Source organism: Perissodus microlepis, chromosome 11 (assembly GCF_051167445.1).
Source record: "Perissodus microlepis isolate ML-2025 ecotype Zambia chromosome 11, ASM5116744v1, whole genome shotgun sequence".
NCBI classification, from domain to species: Eukaryota; Metazoa; Chordata; class Actinopteri; order Cichliformes; family Cichlidae; genus Perissodus; species Perissodus microlepis.
The window spans coordinates 23,105,832-23,127,613 of NC_140471.1; the positions used below are offsets into that span (position 1 = coordinate 23,105,832).

The following is a 21,782-nucleotide window of genomic DNA, read 5'->3' on the forward strand; positions in this document are numbered from 1 at the left end:
GCACAAGGTTGAGTCAAAACATAATTTCAAATCTTTTGAAGAAGGATACAGAGCCGCTACGACATCAACATGTGTGCACAAACTGCATATAAATACTGCAAAGGACACTTGAAAGATTTTATCTCCCTTATTTTACAAGGAAAACAAGAACAGAAATTCAAACATAACTGAAATTAAAAGAATTGCATAACATCCAAAGGAAGACGTCAATTAAACAGCCAATTGAGAAAATAAAACATTTTTAACAACAGCTTCTGAAGTTGTTCCTTTAAGCGAGGGGATATCGGATATATTTTCAATACGGACACCTCAAGCACTGTGAACAGGTAGAAATTGAGTTAACACTCATGGCAGGAATACCCAAAAATATACATCACAAAAGATGGAGCTTTATAAGACAATAAAATGTCTGATTGTGTTTATGGTGCGAGACCAAAAATCTGTCTCCAGTTCACAATTAACAACAAAGTATGTACACAGCAGCTACGAGAGAAGCCACATCACCAGCTTAAACGTTTTTGATGCATGCACGACTGCTCTCTACATTTTTTTTCCCACCAAGTGAGGGAAAAATGTATAATTCAGCTGACAGTCAGCAATACTGCATTGATTTTTAGGGCAAAGGTATTGATCTATTAACCACCAGGGAGCTGAATTACTGACCAGTTATACAGCAGTGATATAAAATGAGATGAAGGCACACGGGAAGGTTTCACCATCCATTAGGATAATTAGATATCAAAAGATATATATATATATGAGGTAAACAAGTATGATTCATATCTTTAAATGGTATTTTATTGCTACCACATTAAGATGTTGGTTCATTCAGTTCCACGAAAGACCCGTTTCAATGCTTTGTTGAGTCTGCTCCATCTTCATCATAAGTGAGAAGCATGGAACAGTTGCCTCCTTTCCATCAATGCAGTGCTGGTGCTGAGGGAACAAGAGAGCTGCCAGAATTCCAGCAGGTTTAAACCTGGGATAAGTTGGGATAAACTGAGTCAGAAGAATTTCTTGCATTAGTCCCTCTCACACTCTCGCACAGCTGCTGACATCAGTGGATCAAACTTCAGGTACAGCAATATATTTAGTTGGTGTTGCTTCTAGATTGGGCACCAGCACTGCGCTGAAGGAAAAGGACGTGTGAGATGAAAAAGCTCAGAGTGCAGGGTTAGGCACAGGTGGTGTGGGAGTCTGCCAGATGATCATGTGACTACGTTCAGCTCGCTGTGGCGTGGCTTGGGACACCTCTTCCGAGTCATCGCTTGCATCATCTCCTGGAAACAAAGAGGACTTTGTCAGCCTTTAAATAGACCAAGTAGTGCACAAATGATGCAATGGATGAGACAGACTTAAGTACAGTTTTATTATTCTTCAGCTTACCAATTCGAAAGTTGATGTAGCCCTCTCCTCCACTGAGGATAAGCTGAGCAGTAGTGACATGGCTGCTGCCAGGATTGGTGATCAAACAACCTGACAGGCACAAACATTTTTTGTGGTCACTCAAACACAAAAATAACATGCATGTGCAATCTGAAGCGTCTCACTTAATTGTTAAGAAGTTACATGTAATGGCTATCTAACTCTTACCGGATGCAGCAATGATGAATCTGACAACTTGTCTATGTCCATGGTAACACAGCTGGGCAGATGCAGTGGAGCAATAAGGGATGGAAACATCCTCTGAAGCTGCAGAGAGTTAGTAATATGGTTAATAGTACACAGAGACCATTTATGGCCAAATAACTTTAAGTTCCAGGCATTCTTAAGCTAAACATACTTATGGACAAAGGGATGGAGAAAATGGCACCACCTCCTGTGCCCACCCACAAACGGCCACAGATAACAGTGAGAGAGGAGATCTGGAGAGGTGAGAGTGTCAGGAAGGGCTGGCCTGTGGAGAGAGAGAGAGAGAGAAAACTGGTTAGCAAAGCTGTGAGATTAAAGTTAAAGTGGTCGGTCACAAAACAAAATGTATGTAAAACAAAAATAATGAATAAAATATACACACAGTACTCTGAATCCCTTATTTCTTTATATTTTCTTCGGAAAATGGGGAAAAGGGGTATCAATCTATTGAAACGTACATACATAGAAATATTGTACATAAGGCAAAAAAGTGTACAAGCTTCAAAGTCAATATTTGGTATGACCACCTTATATGGTGACAAATTACAAGAAAGCTTCTAAGAGAGTTCATCATTACATAGGAATTTTGTGTAATTTGGCACATTTAGCCTTTCAAATAGCCAATGTCCAAAGAGAAATATCTTCAGAAAGCCTTCAGAAAAACTATTGCTCAAGACTGATTAAAAAAGTACAACAAAGTCTGGCTCTTTGGAAGCAAAATTTAAAGAGATGTATTACTTTTTTTTTCAGTTACCAAATAAGAAATGATAGTAATAAATGTTCCCATTACTGTAGTCCATCAAATGATTTTTTTGCTCTAGTAGCTGCTCAGTAACAACACTTAAGTCATACATACAGGTATATGTATTGTAAGGAAAAAAAACAAAAAAAACACAAAGAAAGAAAAAAACAAAAACAAAAAAAACAAAAAACGGTTTGACTACCTAATGTTTTAGTGACCAAAGCTGCAAAGTCAACTTCCTGTAGTGGCCGTCCTGTGGACCAGTCAAACAGCCTGAGGATTGGGTCCAGTCGACAGGAAGTCCATACCCCACTTCCACCAGCGCACAGAAAGCGAACCTGCTGCTCGCTGCGCTCAGAGACTGAGAATGTTTGCTGTAAAGTAGGATAAGGAATAAAGAGAGTGAGTTAAAGATATGGTATGAATGAGACACAATAAACAATAATAGTTATCATTTCCTCTGTTTCTTACCTCCACCTTCTTGCTTTCAGTGTCTACCACGTAGATTTTATTCCAGTATCCCACCCACAAGCGGCCGCCTTTTGCAAGGCAACAACGAATGGGCTGCACAGGATTTGATCCAAGAGGCATCAGAGAGTGTGACTGCAGATTCCAGCCATCTATTAATCACACGACTCATTGCATCATTATTCATTTCACTCACTTATGCAAATCAAACAAAATGAAGAAATTAATTAGCCGAGACAGTTGGATGTAAGTTTGAAACAAATCCATTACCTGTACTGTGTGAGAAAAAAGCCAAAGTCCCATCACCTAAACCAGCAATGACCTGACCCTGTGAATACCTGTGAGAGCGAGTCAACACAAAGTAGATTGTTTTCAATTCTGCTTAGAGACTTCAAGGTAACTCATCTCGTGTTACAACTAACATCCAAATGCAAATGGACAGAACTCACGTGAGAGAATGAACACTCTCAGAGAAGGATACAGACCGCAGACAGAGCCTTCTGCCAGCAGAGGCCAAATGCACCAGTATACTGTGAGAGAAGGACAATGGGAGAAAGGAGCCAAGGGAAGAAGAGGCAGTCTGTGATAAACTAACAGACAAAAAAGTGTTTGAATTGTTTAGATGATATTTACTGACGTAAACTGCTTATTCAGCTGGCACTACCTTCCTTCCTGAGTTCCAATCCACACAGTTCCTGCAGTGTTACCTTAAATAACAAGACAGACAGGCCTGTCAGAGCTGAGTAAGCAATGTTCATTTCCAAGAGTTTCCAGTAAAACAGCACGGTAACAGGGGATAATAGAAGTACAGAATACACTCGACAAGTCATCTGTGGGCAGCTGCTGCAGCCCATTGTACCAGCACTGACCTATGGGAGGCACAGCACAGATGCAGAGGGCAGGAGCTGTGGGAGGGAGGCTGAACTGATCCAGAACTGTGTTGGAGCGTGCTGGATCAATCACTGTAATATCACTGCAGGAGGCAGGGCCAGAAACTACCCACACAGAACACTGGCAGAAAAGGGGTGGATATGAAGTTTGAAAAGATGAATGGCATGAACCAATTTGTGCCTCGACAAGTGTTAGTCATGGATGGGTGATCATAATTAGAGGATGACTGTAGCTGCTTCTTAACTAGGATTATGACAAACTTACTGTGGCTTCGCCAGAGATCTCAGATGGGACTGCGACTGCACACTTAAGCTGAAGGGAACAGAATAAATGAGGAGCCATGTCAAACTGCACCGCAGATCTGGTTCACTTAAAGTGACTGATATCATTCTCCTTGGATTATATTGTAGTAGCTTTGAATTCATGGTTAAAAACAAAAAACATTTATCTTGTGCATTATACAGTGCTGTGCAAAAGTTTTGAGCCACCCTTAATTTCTTTACATTTTGCAAGGAAACTGGGTAGTAGTCTTCAGGAATAGTTCTCCAGGCGTATTGAAGGACCTTCAAGGCTCTTCTTTAGATGACAGCTGCCTTTTCTTCTGTTCTCTGTCAAGATGATCCCATACACCCCTTCAATAATGTTGTGGCCTGGGCTCTGGTGAGGCCAATGTGTATGTTTGGGACCATGGTCATGTTGAAAAATGAAGGTATTGCCAATCAGACACTTTCCAGATTGTATGACATGGTGGATCAAAATCTTGTGGTACTTTTCTGGGTTCATATTTCCATCCATTTAAAAAAAAAAAAAAAAAAGGTCCCCGAAACCACTGAGTGACATCCAGTGGGGTAGTTCAAGACTTTTGCACAGAAAATAAGCCTCCTTTGAGTGACATTTACCTTGGCAGTCGATTCTTTGTGATCCAGCAGTCTGAGCTGCATTAGAACAGGCACGTCTTTAGGCTCTGGTACTGGTTCACTGGAGTCCTACAGTAATTAACAATATTTTTTACCGGGGTATTGCTTGTATAGTGATCTGCACAGTAAATATCCATATTGTGCAAAAAAGTCTTGAATGAAAGCCAGACATTTTTTTTTATTGGTATAGTAAAACAATTTAAATAGTAACTATTTTAACTATATAGACTCAATAACAGCAACAGGAAGCTTTTTATTCCACTGTTTCCCATTTATTCTCTATAGCACGTCACTATTTATTTGTATATAGAAATGTGGTTCTACTACCTGTGTGTTTGCTAGTGGCAGGCTCCAGCCATGTAACTGCTGCTTTCCCAGAGTTCCCCAAATCTGGGAGCGAATTTCTCTGTAGATTTCCCTCTTCCTGACACGTGGTGAAAGAGCAGCAGGAGAAGCAGACCTAGACAAAATGATTCTGGTATTTATCAGCTTCACATTAAATACGTTTTATTTTTTAAGTGAAATAAATAGAGCCACGGTAGGACACAGAGCCTTCACTGTTAGTATCTTGCATTTCATTTACTTAATAATTTGGAAAGTGGAAAGAAGTATCCGAGGCCGGTGCAAGAGTTTGGACACTCCTGTTTCAGTAGTTAGTGACCTCTCCTGTGGCCGAGGCAAACACTTGTTGTATATAAATAGAAAGTGTCTATTTATGATTTTCATCCACTGTTTCCAGCTTATCGCTTTAAATTCTGAGATATTCTTAGGCTGTCTTGTGAAGCATGCTTATGAATTTCCCACAGATATAAAGGGAACGGATAATTTTTCATGTCTGATTCTTATTTCACTTGCATTAGCAAGTAGCTGAACCCCAACCGTGATTGAAAAATATTTATTGACAATGAGGTAATCAGCTAGGCCAGACTCTGTAGTTCAGAGAAAACCTCACTCAAATCCAATCTCTATTTTTCTCACTTGCATTTTGTCTAAATCGTTGCACACAACTGCTGAAAAACACATAAGCAAGAGTAACTTATTAAGAGACAGATGCTTACTCAGCCTGAGTTCGACTGATGGTTGGTGGTTGTGGAGAGCCCAGAGCAGTGCGAGTGAGTGATGGGGAAGGTCGCAGAGCTGATATGGAAGCAGGAGGTGAAACTAATGGTTCTTTGGACCGGCCAAAGAAGCGGTTGAATCTTTAATTGAAGAAAAAAATGAACAATAAGTATTTTAACCATGAACAAATATACACTTCTTAATTTCAGCCCACCTAATGCCAGGTGCATTTAGAAACACCACAACACCAAAAGATTTGTCCCTCTCCTGCATTTTAGCTGACGCCTTTTCACTTTTATGTAATGGTTCTAATCTCCTGTTGTTTTCTGCACTTCTTGGCTACTGCTAGCTGAATGCTCAGCCAGTGTGACTGCACAGTTGCAATGATGATCCTGGACTAACACTGTTATGAAGATATCAGCTCAGATATCAGATCATGCGGCTTGCACCACCCACCTCTGTTTGGGTTATAAGAGCTTCAACATCATCTTAAGGTACGGGAGGATGGGTGTGTAACAAGTCGTAAATTATTTTTAAAGAGAGATTTACTTACTTTCTCCAAACACTTGACCTTCCTTCTTCTGAAAATCTCTCCTCCTTTGTTGCTCTAAAGAAAAAGTAATAGATGAGGTTGGAGGCAAAGATTTGAGCCACTGATGTTACACGAGTTGTTGTAATCACACTGCAGATTCTCAAATGTAACAATTTTTTAAATCTTCAAGAATGGCACAAAAGTTACCTGAGTGTCTGACTGCGTCTAACCGCCTCCTGCAGTTCAAACAGACGCTGCTTATACTGGTTCTTCTCCATGACCACGCGAGCCATTTCAGAACGGGAAAAGTTACGCATGGATGCTGGCTGAGACACCTGAAGGGGAAAATAAATTAATCCATCAAACCATCTATGAGCAGCTAGAAAGGCAGTGAAGACTACACCTACAGATAGTACATCACAGCTTACATCAGAATCCTCAGACTGACAAGTTTCCAGTTCTTTCCGAAGTCTGTAAAATAAAGGGCGAGATTATTGTCAGAACGTGTATGTAATAACAACAATGAACAGGTTATTTATTGAACAGCTGAGTGATCCTCTTCACCTCTTAGTTTCCTCCTCCTTCTCCTTCACCCGCCCCTCCAATCGGGAGAGTGTTTCCCGAAGAGTTTCCACTTCCAGTTTAAGAGCTGAACGCTCATCTGTCAGCTCCACTACCCGAGATATCAAAGTCTTACGAGCAGTTTCAACCAATTCACTGAGAAAAAGGAAGTATAGCATCAGATATAAAGCTCAGAATTATGGTGGAAAAGAAAAACAGTGGTTAATCATATTAGATAATACAAAGCTTTCTGTTGGTATTTAGTGAAGTAAGAAATCCAAGTGTTTGGAAACTCCCCATGTCCTCAACAAATCACAATAGACTAGTCATAGAAAATAAACTGAGGACTCACTGGGTGACTTTCAGTTCCTCATACTGAGAAAGAATCTCCTCAGACTGGTCTACACTGCCTAAAAACACACACAAAAAAATTAAACTGCGTGAACGCACATGCAAACAGACAAGTACTGAAGTTAATACATTTCTAACCTGTATTAAGGACTATTTAACCTGCATTCATGTTCAAGAAGAAATCAGGACATGAGATTTTGTAGAATGGGAAAAGGGGAAGTAAAACTTTGTGAAACACATACTTGAACTTAATGTAAGTAGAGTATAAATAGTCTCCCAACAGAGCCTGATTATTTTTGGATACCAACTTTCTGTCACTTCTTTTGTCTCTGATCACTTTGTGTTTCAAAGAAGCAGCAAAGATTCTATGTTTGTGACATTTATTTCTTTAAAACTCAAAAAAGCAACTCAGGAATGCAGATCTTAACAAAAAAACAAACAAACTTGCATTTACCTCTGACACTGGCCCCTCGGTCTACACTCTCCACATAATCGCGGCTCAGCTCAGACAGTTCAGAGAATACAGAGTCAGTGTTGCGGAGCTCCCACTCTATACTATCCTCGTCCTCTCCCTCCTCTCCTTCATCCTTTTTGTCCGCCTCTTCTCCTTTTTCTTCTTCTACTTTGCTCTGCCTCAACTCATTCATCTCCTCCTTGAAGCTGGTCTCCAGCTCACCTTTTAAAGGTTCTTCAGTGTCAGGTTTAACTGGGGTGCTGAAAAATTTAGAGGTGGTTGATACAATATGTGTGCGAGCAGATGAATTCAAGTAAATGTTGGCTTAGTCAATAAATATAAAGCTGAAATAAATCAGTTAATGCTTTCAGGTTAGTACCTTGCATTTACACAGCCATTAAAATGTGCCAACTCAGGAGTGGAGTTTATAATGTCAATGACAAACTGATTTGTGGAAGGCTTTGCAGCTCTATCGACCTGTTTTTCTTTCTTGGCCATGAGATCGTCCAAACAGGGGGGACCAGAGTTTGAATGTGGTCTTTTAATCATCTGTAAAAGAAAACAAAACAAAACAACAGAACACGTAAGCTACATCTTTGGCAAAATCTCGAATTAGAAATTTGGAAGACGGTCATTTTAGGTGCAAAGCCATTTACCTTTTCGGTAACACTGGGTTCTGGCAAGACCTGATGTGACGGAAAGTCAGCATTCCTGGAACGCACATGATTCCTAAACGCAACAACTCAGTTTATGCTTTTTTTAAATCCTCTTATTTTTAACATGTTCTTGCAACAGTGTTTCTAAAATATATCCTGTGACTTTAAAAAAAAGTTTCCTAGTTAATAATCTTTCACTAATCACTTTCCACAAATATTGCATTTAACATCAATAAAGGTAGAGAATTTGCGAGTATCTTGCCAAATGCAACTAAAAAGCTGAAGTTAACGCTACAAAGTAGCTTCAGGTTTTCATTTTCAGTCACATGTGGTATACACTGTACTTGATATCCCTTTCAAACAAAGAAATACCACCAACCTGCTGTCAGAAATGCCAGAAGCATTCAACATTTAGTTTAATATTACAACAAGCTGAGAGTTTTTCATTTTGCGCATGGCTACAACACGATTCACAATAAAGCTGCTGCTACTTAAAGTCTTCCTGTGTGATACTTTATGCAGAATAGCAAATGTGTTTTAGCATAATGTTGAAAAGAACCTTAAAGGAGAATCTCTTTCAGACTCCTTCCTCTTTTCCAAAAGTTCCCGATATGTCAGGGCCAACTAAAAAAAAGAAAAGAAAAGAACATCAGCTACATGTAAGAAACCTGACGACTTAAGAATAAGACAGTGGTTACTGAGCATACGCATGGAGGCTAACCAAAAATATCTGACCTTGTTGTGGGTATTTCTCAGTGCGCTCAGTTCTCTACTGAGATTTGCCTTTTGTTCCTCCAAGGCCACCACTGCAAGAAAACAGAAGGCATGTAAGAACAGAATACAGTCTAGACACCTAAAACTTTAAAGACTTGAGTTGCTCTTTGGCATTTATTCCTGATGCACACCAGTAAGCCACAACTTTTAAACCACTGACATTTGAAATGAAAATTGTGCTCTGTGGGAAAACTTTGCGCCTTCACATTTATTTTTGTGTAATGTGATTTATTTCAGGGCAATGTCCTCTACTAAAGAAATTGTCTCGAAATGGCTAGAGAAACACAGAAAGAAGGGACTGATGTGGCCTTTAAAGCTCCCAGATCCTGAATGCCTGGGGGATGTTGGAACAAGCCTATTCCATTGTGCAAACCATATTCAAATGTCCATCAATCCACCTTCTTCAGTTTATCCAATTCAGAGTCATGAGGGGGAGGGGGTGCAGCCTATTCCTTCTGTCATGGGGTGAGAGGCAAGATAAACCCTGTATAAGTCACCAGTCTGTCACAGGGGTCACATATAGAGACAAACAACTATTCAAACACCTACGGACAATTTCAAATCAGCATTTAAGCTAACATGCGTATCTTTGGACTGTGGGAGGAAACCAGAACACCCGGTGCAGACTGCACCACCATGTCACCCCTGGATGGCAAACCCACACAATCTGCTGCTAACCTCATTGTGCGTGACTCTTTGTACACAGCAAAGACAGGATAAACTCAAAAGAAAAAACAGAAATGAAACCAAACAACTAAACGTCCTGGAAAAAACTGTGCATGAGAGCCCCACAAACCTGATTAACATGTTAAAATTATAACCCCCGAGTAGTCATTACTGTATTGTTACTGCATGAATCTAAGACTTTATTTTGATCTCAATACGCCTGTACAGTTGTGCTGCTGTCATGTTGACAGTATCTGTCCACAGACATATGAACACCAGCTAAAAATCCTCAAATTGCCTTTGCAGTAGCTTCTACTGAAGTAGAGGTTTCCAGAAACATATTTTATCAACAGAGACCGACGTACAGGGTCAAAACAATACCAGTGACATTACTGTTGCTGGTAAATATTCAAATACGCACGCTGATCAGCTTGTTGTCTTGCTTTCTTCTCTAGATCTCTCTCTCGCCGTTCTCGCTCCTTTTCCCTGCCCCTCATGGCTCTCCTCTCCTGTTCAATTTGGTCATCCAACTCAAGATACCTCTTAAGAAAAGAAAAAGACTTGAACAGTGAAATGCCTGCTTTTACAATAAAACCTGCAATAGCACACCTTCACAGTATCATGACTCACCTCTTGACTTTCTTTCCTCAGTGTTTTCTCTGCATGATATCGCTCGAGCAGCTCTTCTCGTTCAGCTTTCTCCCTCTCAGCCTCTTCCTCCCTGTCCCTCAGCTGTGCTTTGCAGCTGGCCAGGCCCTCCAGTACCCACACAAATATGGGTACCAGAGACTCCACCACGCTTTCACCATGGATCTCAATAACCGTCTGTGATCGAGTAAAGCAGCAGAGAGAGAAAACAGGTATCTGTGACCACATGTAAATATTTCCACCCAGATCAACATAACATTTTGTTCTCATTCTTACCTGTAATTCTGAATACAGCTTTCCTGCCTCTTCACTCACAATGTTTGGGTCCAGCTCCACCTCCCCGGTCCCACAAAGCACTCTCTCACTGTACTCCATCAGCCAAAGATTTTTTTCTTTTTTTTCACTACCTCTGCTGCAACACAGTTGCCAAAAGCTCAAAACCAAAAACAAACAGATCTGTGAGTCGATGGTGTGTTACAGTTTCTCACTAACAACTCGTTTGTCTAGGTACTTAACCTTTCTCCCAACACTAGCACCTCCCATTCGCCACATGTTCATTCATACAGCAGCATCCTCAAAGACTTCACTTTCTATAGAGGTTTATCTGATGTCTGGAGGTGTTTTAGAGTCCATCCTGCAGAAAAAAAGGGAGGAAAAGGTCATGTCACTTTCTTCAGAGATGATTTAACTGGAAGTGCACTGTCAGCTGTTTTGGCCATTTCCCTTTTCAGCATTACTATAACCTTGGAAGTGACACAACACAATCATTTGGTTTTCTTGTATTCCGGTATGATTCTTTGAACTTTTTTGAGACCATGAAGCAAGCTATTAGGTTTTGATCAATTAAATATTAAAAGAAATAAGAAAAGGAAGCTATTCCCTGGTTTTGGTGTATTTTCTATTTTTAAACGCTTTGTTTTGCACTTTTACTCAGCTAAACGTCTGTTTTCACACCAAATAAATTGATCTTAATCTATAATAGTTTCCCCAGTAGTTCAACCTTGGGATCAATAATAATTTAAAAAAAACTTATAAATCACAACTAAACTATAGATACCTAATGTGATGTTGTCCGTTTCCTTGGCTTTCCAGGCTATAACACAAGACACAACTATGTTCTGTGAACTAGCAAATAGAGCGAAGAATCACATACTTCATATTTGACTTTAGAGTGGAGTTGTGTGCTTCAAACAACTGCTGACATTTCACCTCAGTACGGTGAGGCTTTCTGTTAATTATTTATATGGATCTAATGAGGATAATACCATAGCATGCAGGGACAGACCAAGTGACCTCCTGTGTGTGTTTTTAAAAGCTCCACAAATAGCACCAACTCAGCAAACATGACAGACTATGACAGCGATAGGTTTTATTCGTCGACCCTTACTCTAATTATTAATACTCTCGGTAAGCATTACTAGACCTAACAGACTCGAATCGGCGTACTGTATAAATAAGTAAGAAGCCTGACAGTGGACACCTTGAGAGTTCGTTAGCAGTAGGTTCACAAAGTTGAAATCTAGCCAAAAACAAAGCCGTGTTTCTTCAGTTGTTCGGCTGCCGTTTTACAAACTTACCTTAGCGCCTGACTTCCTCACAACTTTCATTTTACTGCCCCAAAATAAGGAAACTCCAGCCGTCTTTTTCTTCGGGACGATATCAATTACACATAAACGAGTTTAAAGAAGGGGGTGTTGCTCGAATTTGACGTGCGCAGACATGTCCTCAGATTAACCAATCGGAGCGCTGTAACTGTTTGCTCTAACCAATGGACGGTTAAATGGGCGGGACATTGTTAGTTTTGTTTTCGAGAGGAGGAAAAAAACGGTTTCCTGAAACTTGCGCGACGACACGTGACCAAGGAGTTTGCAGCGGACTGTCAGGTGATCTGAGGAAAGCACGTCCGAATCCGAAACCTGTCGAAATACCTTACATGCCTGAGAACAACTCAATCTCTTTTCCCATGTTGCCACAAGTGGTTGGAACAGTTTACCGCAATGTTTGTGAGCGAATCATTAAAATAAAAACATTACAAATGTGAAGTCAAATTAAAAAGTCGAAAGAGATGAAGTGTCTTTAAGTGATATTTGTGCAGGGATCTCTTTCCTAGTGAGATGGGGGGAAACAATCATGCAAACGTGTTAAATATTACACCGACGAAACTAAAGTAAAACTACTGCAAACTTGCAAAAGCTAGAATTGTCTTAGGATAAAGTACAGTTAGTTTTCCTTCCACTAGATGGCGATATTCTAAAAAAAAAAGACAAAAAAAGAATAATAATTCAAATACTTAATGTTTAAGGAAAATGTGCTTAAACTGAATGTATATCAATCAGGTACAGTTAATTGGACTCAATTTTATTAAATGTAACTTTTAACATTGTTCTTATGTAACAAAACTAAAGGGAAAATGAAGGTAAATGTAAGTAAATCAGTTAAGTCAGTATTTTGGGCAGTATTGGTCCCTCAGTATATTTCATGTTCATTGTATGTGGTTAGAGCTTTGTTTTGTTTGTTTGTTTTGCTATTTTTGTTTTCTCACAACTTTTTTACATTTGCTTTTACAAGCATAAAAGAACGTTACACTTCCTCAGTGTCAATGAAAATAAGCTACGGAAACAAAAACAAAGTCTTTCGGAGTTTTGTCCTTTTTTTTTTTTTTTTTGTAAAGTATTATACTATACCTTGATGATCATGAATCCTATCTGCAGGATGTCCATCATGCAGCTACCTTCACTTTAAAATGCCTGCTCCATGAACCTTAACAGGTAAATGATATTTTACAAGGTAAATTCAGCAAAAAATGAACAATACATTTAAACTCTCATGTTAGATACTCACAAAAACCTAATATCCGAAGTCCTGTCCCTCTTTTTGTCAGAAGATAGTCAGAGTGTTACTATACAAACATTTTTAATTGTGCTAGCCTCCTAGCTAGCTCTACAGGATTAAAATAATTTGTTGAATAATTCATCAAATAGCAAATTTTAGAGTTGACTAAAACAAAATGACTTTGTGACTTTGTGTGCCATGAAATTCCCACAATATGGTAATTTTCTTTGACTAAATAAAATATTGATAAAAACAACCTGAATTGCATTGTTGGATATCAAGTATTTCATTGCTTTTGTTTATTTTTTAATGTTATTTGTGATATTAAATTAATTTTCTAAACTTTGTTTTGCACTTTATTAAGTTAGCTTAACTGTCCCTGTCTAGCTAACTTCTGTGGGTCTTACTGGTGATATAGTTTCTCTTTCACTTTTTTTTCCTTTTCAGGTCAGTGAGCAGCAAAGACATATGGGCACATCACATGAGAAGCACAGGTCTGAAATATAACATTTATTTTGTAATTTATTTATTCTCGTTACAGTAGCCAAAACATTAAACATAACCTATAACAAAACATCACAAATCAAGCAGGAAAGCTCAATAAAATCAAATATGATATGACCAAAAATACAAAATAAAGGACCCCAGTGAACACAAATCTTAGAAAAATCATATAACAATTTAAAATTATATTTAGTATTTTATTGTCACACACACTCCTGAGACTCCCAAAAAAGAATTAACAACTTTTTTCCTGTGCATTAGTAACTCCAGTGCTTTTTATAGTCTACCTTACTTCTGTTGGTCTGCACTTTTATGAATCATGCTCACTGTGATTTGTAAATTTGTCTGGTTTCTAGTAACTTTAACTAAACCCTCAAATGACATTTGTGGTGCTTAAAGTAAAAAAAAAAATCATAAAAGGCAAAATACTCAGAATAATGTAGCTCAGGATAATCCCCATATCTGATCCTAAAAGATACATAGACAGGGAGCTCTCTGTTATCCCAGAAACATTGTGAAAGGCTTTGGGTTATCCTCACTAACCAGTGTTTCTATAAAGATGTCGTCCTGCTGAGTTTTTAATATCACATTTGGGTGCAAATACAAAACCTAAAAGGTATCTGCATGCATGGGACCCACTAGGTTAAAATGAGCAATGTCTTGTATTCTGTTGTAATAAAACACTGTCTCTCTCTTCCTTTTTTTGAATCTCTCACATTTTACCCAGTCCAATTATTGCATTCTGTTTATGCTCTGTGCACACATTACAAGCTGCAGGAGTGAAAAATAATAATAGCATTATAAGGAAAATAATTAGTGGGATTAAACATTTATATTCATAATTTTAATTAAGTGTAAGTAGCACAATGTGCATAATGTAGTCGAATAGTGTTACATTATTGGCTTATTATTATTAATGTGACACGAACCACTGTTCAAGACGAAACTCATTTTAACTGCTTTTTTTAGATTTACAAAGCAACAAGTCATAAGCAGCAATAACATATGTTGATCATTAAAAAGAACTTTGCCAGCCTACACGGCTCAATTAGAATGCAAAACTACAATATTAGTGTGTAAAATTTTAATGACTGTAAGTTGAAATAAAATGCCTCAAAACTGAATAACTGCATTTCTACGTTATTTAGATTAAAGATACCTAATACGTTTTGGTACAGAGTTGGGTTGGAATGGAGATAATTTATTTATAAAAGATCAGAGATCTTTTTTCCTTAATGTCTGTCATTAAACACTGTTTATACTGTGACTTTTTTTATTACCCTACCACTCTCTAAAAGAACTTCTTTCCCATGCTGTCTCACTTCTTTTGTCATCTGTCTTTTTCTCTTGGTTAGGAGGTGAAATGTTGCCACACCCACCACCACCACAAAACTGAGGGCCAGTATCACAAGCCCCAGTCCCAGCAAATGAGAGGTTCCCCCTTTATAGAAGTTCAGCTGGTCCCACAGCCCCACAGCCAGGCAGCTGAAGCCGATGAGAGTTCCCCAAAATCCAAAAGCCAGCATGCAGGATCCACAAGACAGTTCAACGCCTCCAGTAACCACAGTGACGCCCGCCACTGACACAACTCCTCCTGGTAAGGTCACGGTTTCCGATTTAGACCCGTATCTCACAGTAGAGGTGACATCTGATAAAGTTGAAGGATCAAGGGTTTCCATTTTGGACGCCATGGTCTGTTTTTATTGCTTGGTAGATGGCCAAGAGGGCTTTTTACATGCAGCTTCTTCTCTCTTCTTTCTACGATATCACACATAGTCTTGATTAGAAAACCCCCCACTTTGCTTTCATGTCTGGTATCAGTTATGCAGCTTCAAGTTTAAAATAAATCATCCCAAGCTGTCGGTATAAACTTTGTATAATTATATACTGTGTCAAATTCCCATCAGTGTGTTTGAGCTTTCCTTGAAATAACTGAACCTGTTTAGGTAGGCAGCCAGAAGAAAACGTCCAAAGCTTAGGATCTGTATTTTTTAATGATAGCCATACATATTATACACATTTCCTAAAAAACCTTACCTGATGACCTATGTGTATTTTGTGGCTGTAAAGTATAATATGCATCGATCAATTCACTGCAGGCTCAGTGAATTAAATGTAAACCAGCTCAGTACACACTTTTTTTAAAGATTGGACATTGTTTTAATCTGATAATCGAAACAACCTTTCACACACGCGTTTGTCACGTCAGGTTTTCTACCAGTATTTGTAACTGTAACTCTTTACTTTTTTAATTGAATGGACCTGAATATTAGGATATAAAAGCTTTTTATTCTAGAAAGCCAAATGAACTGTTAATATTTGTAATTTTAGACAGCCAAAAAAGTCCTTTTTTTTTTTTTACATTTTAAGTGTAACATTTCTTACCTCAGTCTTGATCCAGGAGCTTAGACGTCAGAGGAAACTTTGTAAAAGTGAAGGTCCTTAAATAAAGTCTTAAAGTAAGTATCTTTTAAATATGAAACTCTCTATGATTAGACACTAAAGGCACTCCTGACTTCTCTCTGGACAGTGGGTGTAGAAATGGGCGCCAGCGGCAAAGTGCTTTTCTGAAATACATCACCTACTCGAGGCCTTGCAAAATTGTGGACGCAATCATCAAGACTTCCGCCACAGCATGTTTGTTCCCCTCTTTCCTTGTGTTTAGTAGGAAGCTGTCGTCTGTCATTACGCGTCATTATGAGCCATTACCAGATATTTATCTGGAAACAACTCCCTTCCTCTTTTCCTCTTGCTTTCAGTCTTAAGATTTGAGTTGTGTCCCACCAAGGCACTGTTTGGACTAAGATTGGTTTTTTTTCTTTAAACATTTTCCTGTTTGGCATTCCTATTTCTCGAATTATTTTCTCAGTGCTCTTACATCTCAAACTTTATACTTGTACTCAACTTTGAAATGTTATTGGGGAATTTCAATCCTGAGCCTGTCTATATTAAAACAGAACTATAGGTCAACACAAATTCAAGTTATAAAAGATTAACTTCAAGACAACCTTGTTTCAGAGATCTGTTACCAAATGTAGATAGTAATTAATAAGGCTGATCCTTCATTGACACATTAAGTGTTGCAGATTTATAGAATACGTCAGTACTGACGTTTCACAGGTCAGTGCTGTAACACATGCGACGCTTGATACAGCCCATTAATACCATATAATGCTGCCAACTAGGAGGTTGTCACTGACCTAATTGTGGATATTTATAGTCATGTTATTTTCTGATACAAATAAACCTTTGAGTTTTCATTGTTTACGTTACTGTATGTGCATGTGTTCCTGCCTGCAAAAGAAATACATATTTAATGTTGCAAAGCAATGTTAAAACTTCTTTCATAAAGTTCTGACACTGTCAAAATCATAATTAAACTAAGATGCCAAACACCCATGTTACCGATATTTTTACGCACTCTCTCCCCCGAGTGGAAAAACATCTCAAGAGTAGCTACAAATCCTTGCTCGTTCTGGCTCTAGCAATTAGCCCAAACAAGAGTAGAGATCACATGTCAGGGATTGTTCTGTAGAGAAGGGGTAAGTCAGTTGACCGTCACCCTTATAGGATGAAGACGGGGGTAATTGGCTATTCTCTGGCTTGTGTAGGAGAGGGCGGGGCTTGACTAATCCAGTTAGCAAATTATAGTTTAAACATAAAAAATTAATTATTGATTATCATACAGGGAAATACATGTCCTAAATACGATAAGTGCATGCTGCTTTCATCTCTGGTGTTTATGTGTGTTTCTTATACGTGTGCATAACTCATGAAGTCTCCTTTACACATGCTATGTTGGTCTGAAACAACACCTAAGACAATCAAGATAATACTTTCGCTCTAATTAAAGTAGACAAAAAGTAAACAGACTAATGACGTAAATGTGGCAGCCAAAGTGTCATGAAGTGAGTTTGTTATACTGATAATTACCTGATAGCCTCCAACATAGCTGTTGGCAATGAATATGGAAACGTCAACAAAAAGTAAATCGGAGCTGAGTTACAAGAGACTAGACAGAAAAGAGTTTCTATCAGAAAAAAATTCAAGTGAAGTCATCAGTGTGTGTTTTGTTAGTGTGCAGTTCAGTAAGCCTTTAAAACATGAAAGTACCTTATGGCGGAGAAAAGAGAATGTAAGTCATGTCCGCGACTATTAATGTTGAGATTAAAGAAATTCATACAGTCAAAAAAACATGTAAAAAAAACCCCCAATGTTTAGCTAGGTAATATAAACCTAAACTAGTGACTCAAAGGAAAGCAGTACTGTAGGACAGGAAGGAGGACGTGCACAGACGGGGTCGGCAGTGACAGGGATATTAAGGGCGCAGGTGGGATTGGACGTAGACGTGGGTTGCTGAGGGAGTTAAAATTGCCTGGACAGATGGTGGAGTGGCTTTCAGTGCTCAATCAAACCTATGGAAGGTCATACCTAAAACAGCAAACACCCACCTGAAGCTTTGTTCACAGTTTGCTAGAAAGCACCGACTCACTTTGTGGTGAGTTTACCGAAGTAACGTTTGGCTCCCAGAATGAACTGTAACTTACAGTTAGATGCACTAAACTTCTGTTTATCGGTTCATATTCAGCAATTTAGTACTAGTAAATTAGTGAGTACAAGACTAACAGGGATAAATTGATTCCCAGAGTTCATAAGTAATTTAGCAGGAGTATAAACGTACACTAGAGCTTTCCGGGCTTTTCAAACAGACAATAGATAAAATTAGGATCTGGGGTTGCAATTTGGTCAAATGCTCATCCACCTTAAATCCCGCATTAACAGACTTAACCTAGTCAACTCCTGTAGGATGTGCTTTCCCCCGCCCGCTTATATCTTTCACTGTCTTACTGTCGAGAGAGACACTCGGTTCCTCAGCCATCATCTGCTCACACAACACACAGGTAAGGTTTCTGCACATTTTGCACATATTAACAAGCAAGTTGTTATTAATTTAAAGTTAAATGAATTATATCACAATTCTAAATTATATTTCAGATTTCTGCTTGGTTTTTGACATCGAGAGAAGACATCAAGCCAGTAAGCAATAATAGTTTGGAAAAAGAAGAGTCATTTGACACAAGAGAAGAAAGCCTATCAAGTGGCATATCCCAGCCAAGCAGTTTAACACATTGCAAAGATATTAAAAAGAAACTACAATGGGAAATGCAACCAGTAGCGCGATATCAAAGGAGATCCTGGAGGACCTGAAGCTCACCACAAAATTTACTGAGCAAGAAATCTCCCAGTGGTACGAGAACTTTCAGAAGCAGTGTCCATCAGGACGCATCTCACCAGGGGAGTTTGAGGAAATCTATGCGCGCTTCTTCCCTGACAGTGATCCTAAGAGCTACGCAAGGCATGTGTTTCGCTCCTTTGACACCAACGATGACGGCACTTTAGACTTCAAGGAGTACATCATTGCACTACACATGACCTCCACTGGGAGGACAACCCGAAAACTGGAGTGGGCCTTCTCCCTGTTTGATGTAGACAAGAACGGATACATCACCAAGGCAGAAGTGAAAGAAATATGCCAGGTGAGCGTGGTTCAGTTTATAAAAGCGACATTGATGAATGGATGAGTGGCTTTAATGGTTCTAGTGTGACAGCAAGCAGTTAATGTTAACTCAGCACTTTGGTCTGCCTGGTGTGTTCTTAAAGTGCTATACAAATAAACGATGATGATGATGAACTCATATCCCATCAGAAAGAGATTCATTTTAAACATTGATCTTTTTTTCTTATTCTGGTTTTTATTAATCCCAAAGCCCCCAAAAACCTAAAGTGTTATTTTTCTTTCACTATAACAACTTTGTAAATCAGGAGTTCAAACTATTCTCTCAGTCGTGGTTTCAGTGAGGAGGGAACAGAGATGTCAGATAAAATTTATAGGATTAACTAACATAAGGCAGCATAACGCAAAACCTTACATTAATGCCTGTTATTGAATCTAATGTTTTTGCTTTTTTCTATGTTTAACTGGTTTAACTCTGTAACATTAGGTCAACTAGCATTATTAATGGATTATTTTGTTAGGTTATCTCCTTATTTTGTCCACGTTCTGCAAAATCCATTAAAGCTGTGTTGCTGTTAACTAAGAATTTACTATTCTTCTCATGGTATGTAGGTCTCAGTCTTAATTGGCAGCCCTATTAGCCAGTCTATTTGAGCCTAAAACTCCTGATAATCTTGGCGATTACAGGTTTAGCCTGCAGACAATATAGGGAGCCCTACTCCTGAACAGAGCTACTCTTAAGTTCCACTCCTAAACAAGAGTATACCCATCATCTCGATTCTAATCCACGGCTGTTTTACTTGTGAGACTGCCACTGTGGACTGAAGACTGTACTATAATAAATGTTATGAAACTTATGGAGTCTTATGGAGGTTTTACACTTTTCTATATTCTCTCTTCGGACAAATGATATGGAATTGTAAGAGGTTTAGACAGATGAGCCAAGAATCCAGCTGGCATTGTAATGGGATTGAATTCCTGGCCAACTGGCTTGAGTCCATAAGCACCATGTTTACAGCACACTGCATAAAATAGCTGCATTTTAAAGCCCCGATAGCAGTTCAAAAACTTACTATAAGATGAGATTCTTTCCGGTCTGTAAAACACTGAGGTAGAGGTCGACAAATACAAATTTACTGTGTGGTAAAAGGATACACCGCCTCCATTTTCCAGAAAGTATTCTTATGTAATGTATAAATAATATGTTAAATTAGAAAACATAAGTGAAAAAGGTGGAAATGCCTCAAAACCAGCCCGCAAGTACACTGTTCTGACATGTTAGACAAATCCTTAAAGACTGCAAGTGTGATTTATTTTAAGGAAACCAGCTGCTTAATTTTATTTTTATGACTTCACAACCTTGATGTCTGTCAGCATAGATCACAGTCTGAAGTCTAAACTCTACTGACCATAACATCAGAGCAGGAGCGAGATTGAGGGATAGTCCAGGGAAAAGAGATGACATCTTGGTGTTTGGCCTGTGGCCTGAGTCTTGGCACTAATCCATGTTAATCTAGGTGTCTTAAATGTGGGAGATGAGTGCTCCCTCTCTAAGTGGGACACAAACTTAAAGGCCTGAACCTAAAGTGCACACTCAGGAGGTTTACACTCAGTTAGTCATTCAGTCCACTGCAGATCAACTGTCTGAGAGATGACATGAGATGCTATGAAATGCTGTAGCTTGTTTGAATATTTATGTATTCGTAATAAAAGAATTTTGCAATTTGTATAAATAGTCTATGTTTAAAAACGATATAAAAAAAATACTGGCCTCCATATTTTCACTACAATACCAGTAACTCCAAATATGCACAGGACATTAATAAATTAACTGAAGAAGGCTGTTAGCATCCTCAGTTTTACTAGTGCTTACATATTCTTTGGTCAGTATCCATCTGCTTTATGTACTGTGCTGGTGATGAGAAAAATGATGCAGCATTACTATCCATCTTATACCCAACCCCCTCTCAGGCCTTGTTTAAGCTGATCCCCAAAGAGGACCACAGCAAACTACCAGATGATGAGAACACACCCGAGAAGAGAGCCAAAAAGCTGTGGGGCTGCTTTGAAAAGAAAGACAATGGTAGGACATGTAGTGGTAGTGCTTCTGCTCAGAGGGAGATAATATCAATGGAAGCCTCTGCTACCTTTCTTTAGCTGATGTTGCAGCATCCTGTGGGGGAGATTACATTTTACAATCAGCTGTTTGGCTTAACAGTAATACAAGTATTAATCCACCTGGGGGCAAGTCTCCACTTACAGGATCACTTGTGTCACGCAAGCTTTATTACAAATCATTGGCCCAAAAACATCTTAAGTTATACATCACATGCTACTGTGTACCAAGCACACGAGATAAGAACAGGTTGTTTAGATAACAATAATCCATCCTCGTGTTATCTCACTTTCCTGGCTTGTTTTGTACTTATACGTTTCTCGTCTTAACTCCTTATTTTTTCCTCCCTTCACAGATCGACTGGCTGAAGGAGAGTTCATTACAGGAGTGATCGAAAATGAGAATGCAATGCGTCTGATCCATTACGAACCAATAAAACATTAAATCCCTTCTCATTCCTACGT

At 38.8% G+C, this 21,782-nt stretch overlaps 3 protein-coding genes across 3 annotated transcripts; 1 reads left to right on the forward strand and 2 right to left on the reverse strand.

Moving 5' to 3' along the window:
* Nucleotides 1–103: 103 nt before the first annotated feature.
* Nucleotides 104–12,067, reverse strand: LOC146377841 (C-Jun-amino-terminal kinase-interacting protein 3). Its single transcript, XM_084944671.1, has 28 exons — nucleotides 11,929–12,067; nucleotides 10,628–10,985; nucleotides 10,334–10,528; nucleotides 10,125–10,245; nucleotides 8,999–9,069; nucleotides 8,823–8,887; nucleotides 8,264–8,336; nucleotides 7,987–8,156; nucleotides 7,608–7,867; nucleotides 7,155–7,212; nucleotides 6,806–6,958; nucleotides 6,670–6,712; nucleotides 6,449–6,576; nucleotides 6,263–6,316; nucleotides 5,709–5,849; nucleotides 4,978–5,110; nucleotides 4,633–4,719; nucleotides 3,998–4,045; nucleotides 3,712–3,853; nucleotides 3,507–3,549; nucleotides 3,292–3,372; nucleotides 3,113–3,180; nucleotides 2,846–2,994; nucleotides 2,577–2,748; nucleotides 1,784–1,897; nucleotides 1,594–1,692; nucleotides 1,387–1,476; nucleotides 104–1,280 (listed from the first exon to the last, which is right to left on the reverse strand). Exons 2-28 carry the CDS (start codon nucleotides 10,724–10,726, stop codon nucleotides 1,162–1,164), a joined length of 2,976 nt encoding a protein of 991 aa, XP_084800797.1. The 5' UTR covers nucleotides 10,727–10,985; nucleotides 11,929–12,067; the 3' UTR covers nucleotides 104–1,161.
* Nucleotides 12,068–13,097: 1,030 nt separating this feature from the next.
* LOC146377842 (uncharacterized) lies at nucleotides 13,098–16,262 on the reverse strand. Its single transcript, XM_084942605.1, has 2 exons — nucleotides 16,073–16,262; nucleotides 13,098–15,445 (listed from the first exon to the last, which is right to left on the reverse strand). The coding sequence occupies exon 2, from the start codon at nucleotides 15,376–15,378 to the stop codon at nucleotides 14,944–14,946; it is 435 nt and encodes a 144-aa protein (XP_084798731.1). The 5' UTR covers nucleotides 15,379–15,445; nucleotides 16,073–16,262; the 3' UTR covers nucleotides 13,098–14,943.
* A 2,052-nt stretch (nucleotides 16,263–18,314) lies between these two features.
* rcvrn2 (recoverin 2) lies at nucleotides 18,315–21,762 on the forward strand. Its single transcript, XM_084943350.1, has 4 exons — nucleotides 18,315–18,588; nucleotides 18,683–19,224; nucleotides 21,174–21,285; nucleotides 21,674–21,762. Exons 2-4 carry the CDS (start codon nucleotides 18,844–18,846, stop codon nucleotides 21,760–21,762), a joined length of 582 nt encoding a protein of 193 aa, XP_084799476.1. The 5' UTR covers nucleotides 18,315–18,588; nucleotides 18,683–18,843.
* Nucleotides 21,763–21,782: the final 20 nt, after the last annotated feature.

What these genes read in the sequence shown, in the direction of transcription:
- rcvrn2 (XM_084943350.1), top strand. Translation starts at nt 18,844, where the DNA reads ATGGGAAATGCAACCAGTAGCGCGATATCAAAGGAGATCCTGGAGGAC. An exon ending in AAGTGAAAGAAATATGCCAG is followed by an intron (nt 19,225 to 21,173) that starts GTGAGCGTGGTT and finishes ACCCCCTCTCAG; the next exon opens with GCCTTGTTTAAGCTGATCCC. An exon ending in CTTTGAAAAGAAAGACAATG is followed by an intron (nt 21,286 to 21,673) that starts GTAGGACATGTA and finishes CTCCCTTCACAG; the next exon opens with ATCGACTGGCTGAAGGAGAG.
- LOC146377842 (XM_084942605.1), bottom strand. Translation starts at nt 15,378, where the DNA reads ATGGCGTCCAAAATGGAAACCCTTGATCCTTCAACTTTATCAGATGTC.
- LOC146377841 (XM_084944671.1), bottom strand. Translation starts at nt 10,726, where the DNA reads ATGGAGTACAGTGAGAGAGTGCTTTGTGGGACCGGGGAGGTGGAGCTG. An exon ending in TGAGAAATACCCACAACAAG is followed by an intron (nt 8,888 to 8,998) that starts GTCAGATATTTT and finishes TCTTTTTTTTAG; the next exon opens with TTGGCCCTGACATATCGGGA. An exon ending in ATTCATCATTGCTGCATCCG is followed by an intron (nt 1,477 to 1,593) that starts GTAAGAGTTAGA and finishes TGTGCCTGTCAG; the next exon opens with GTTGTTTGATCACCAATCCT.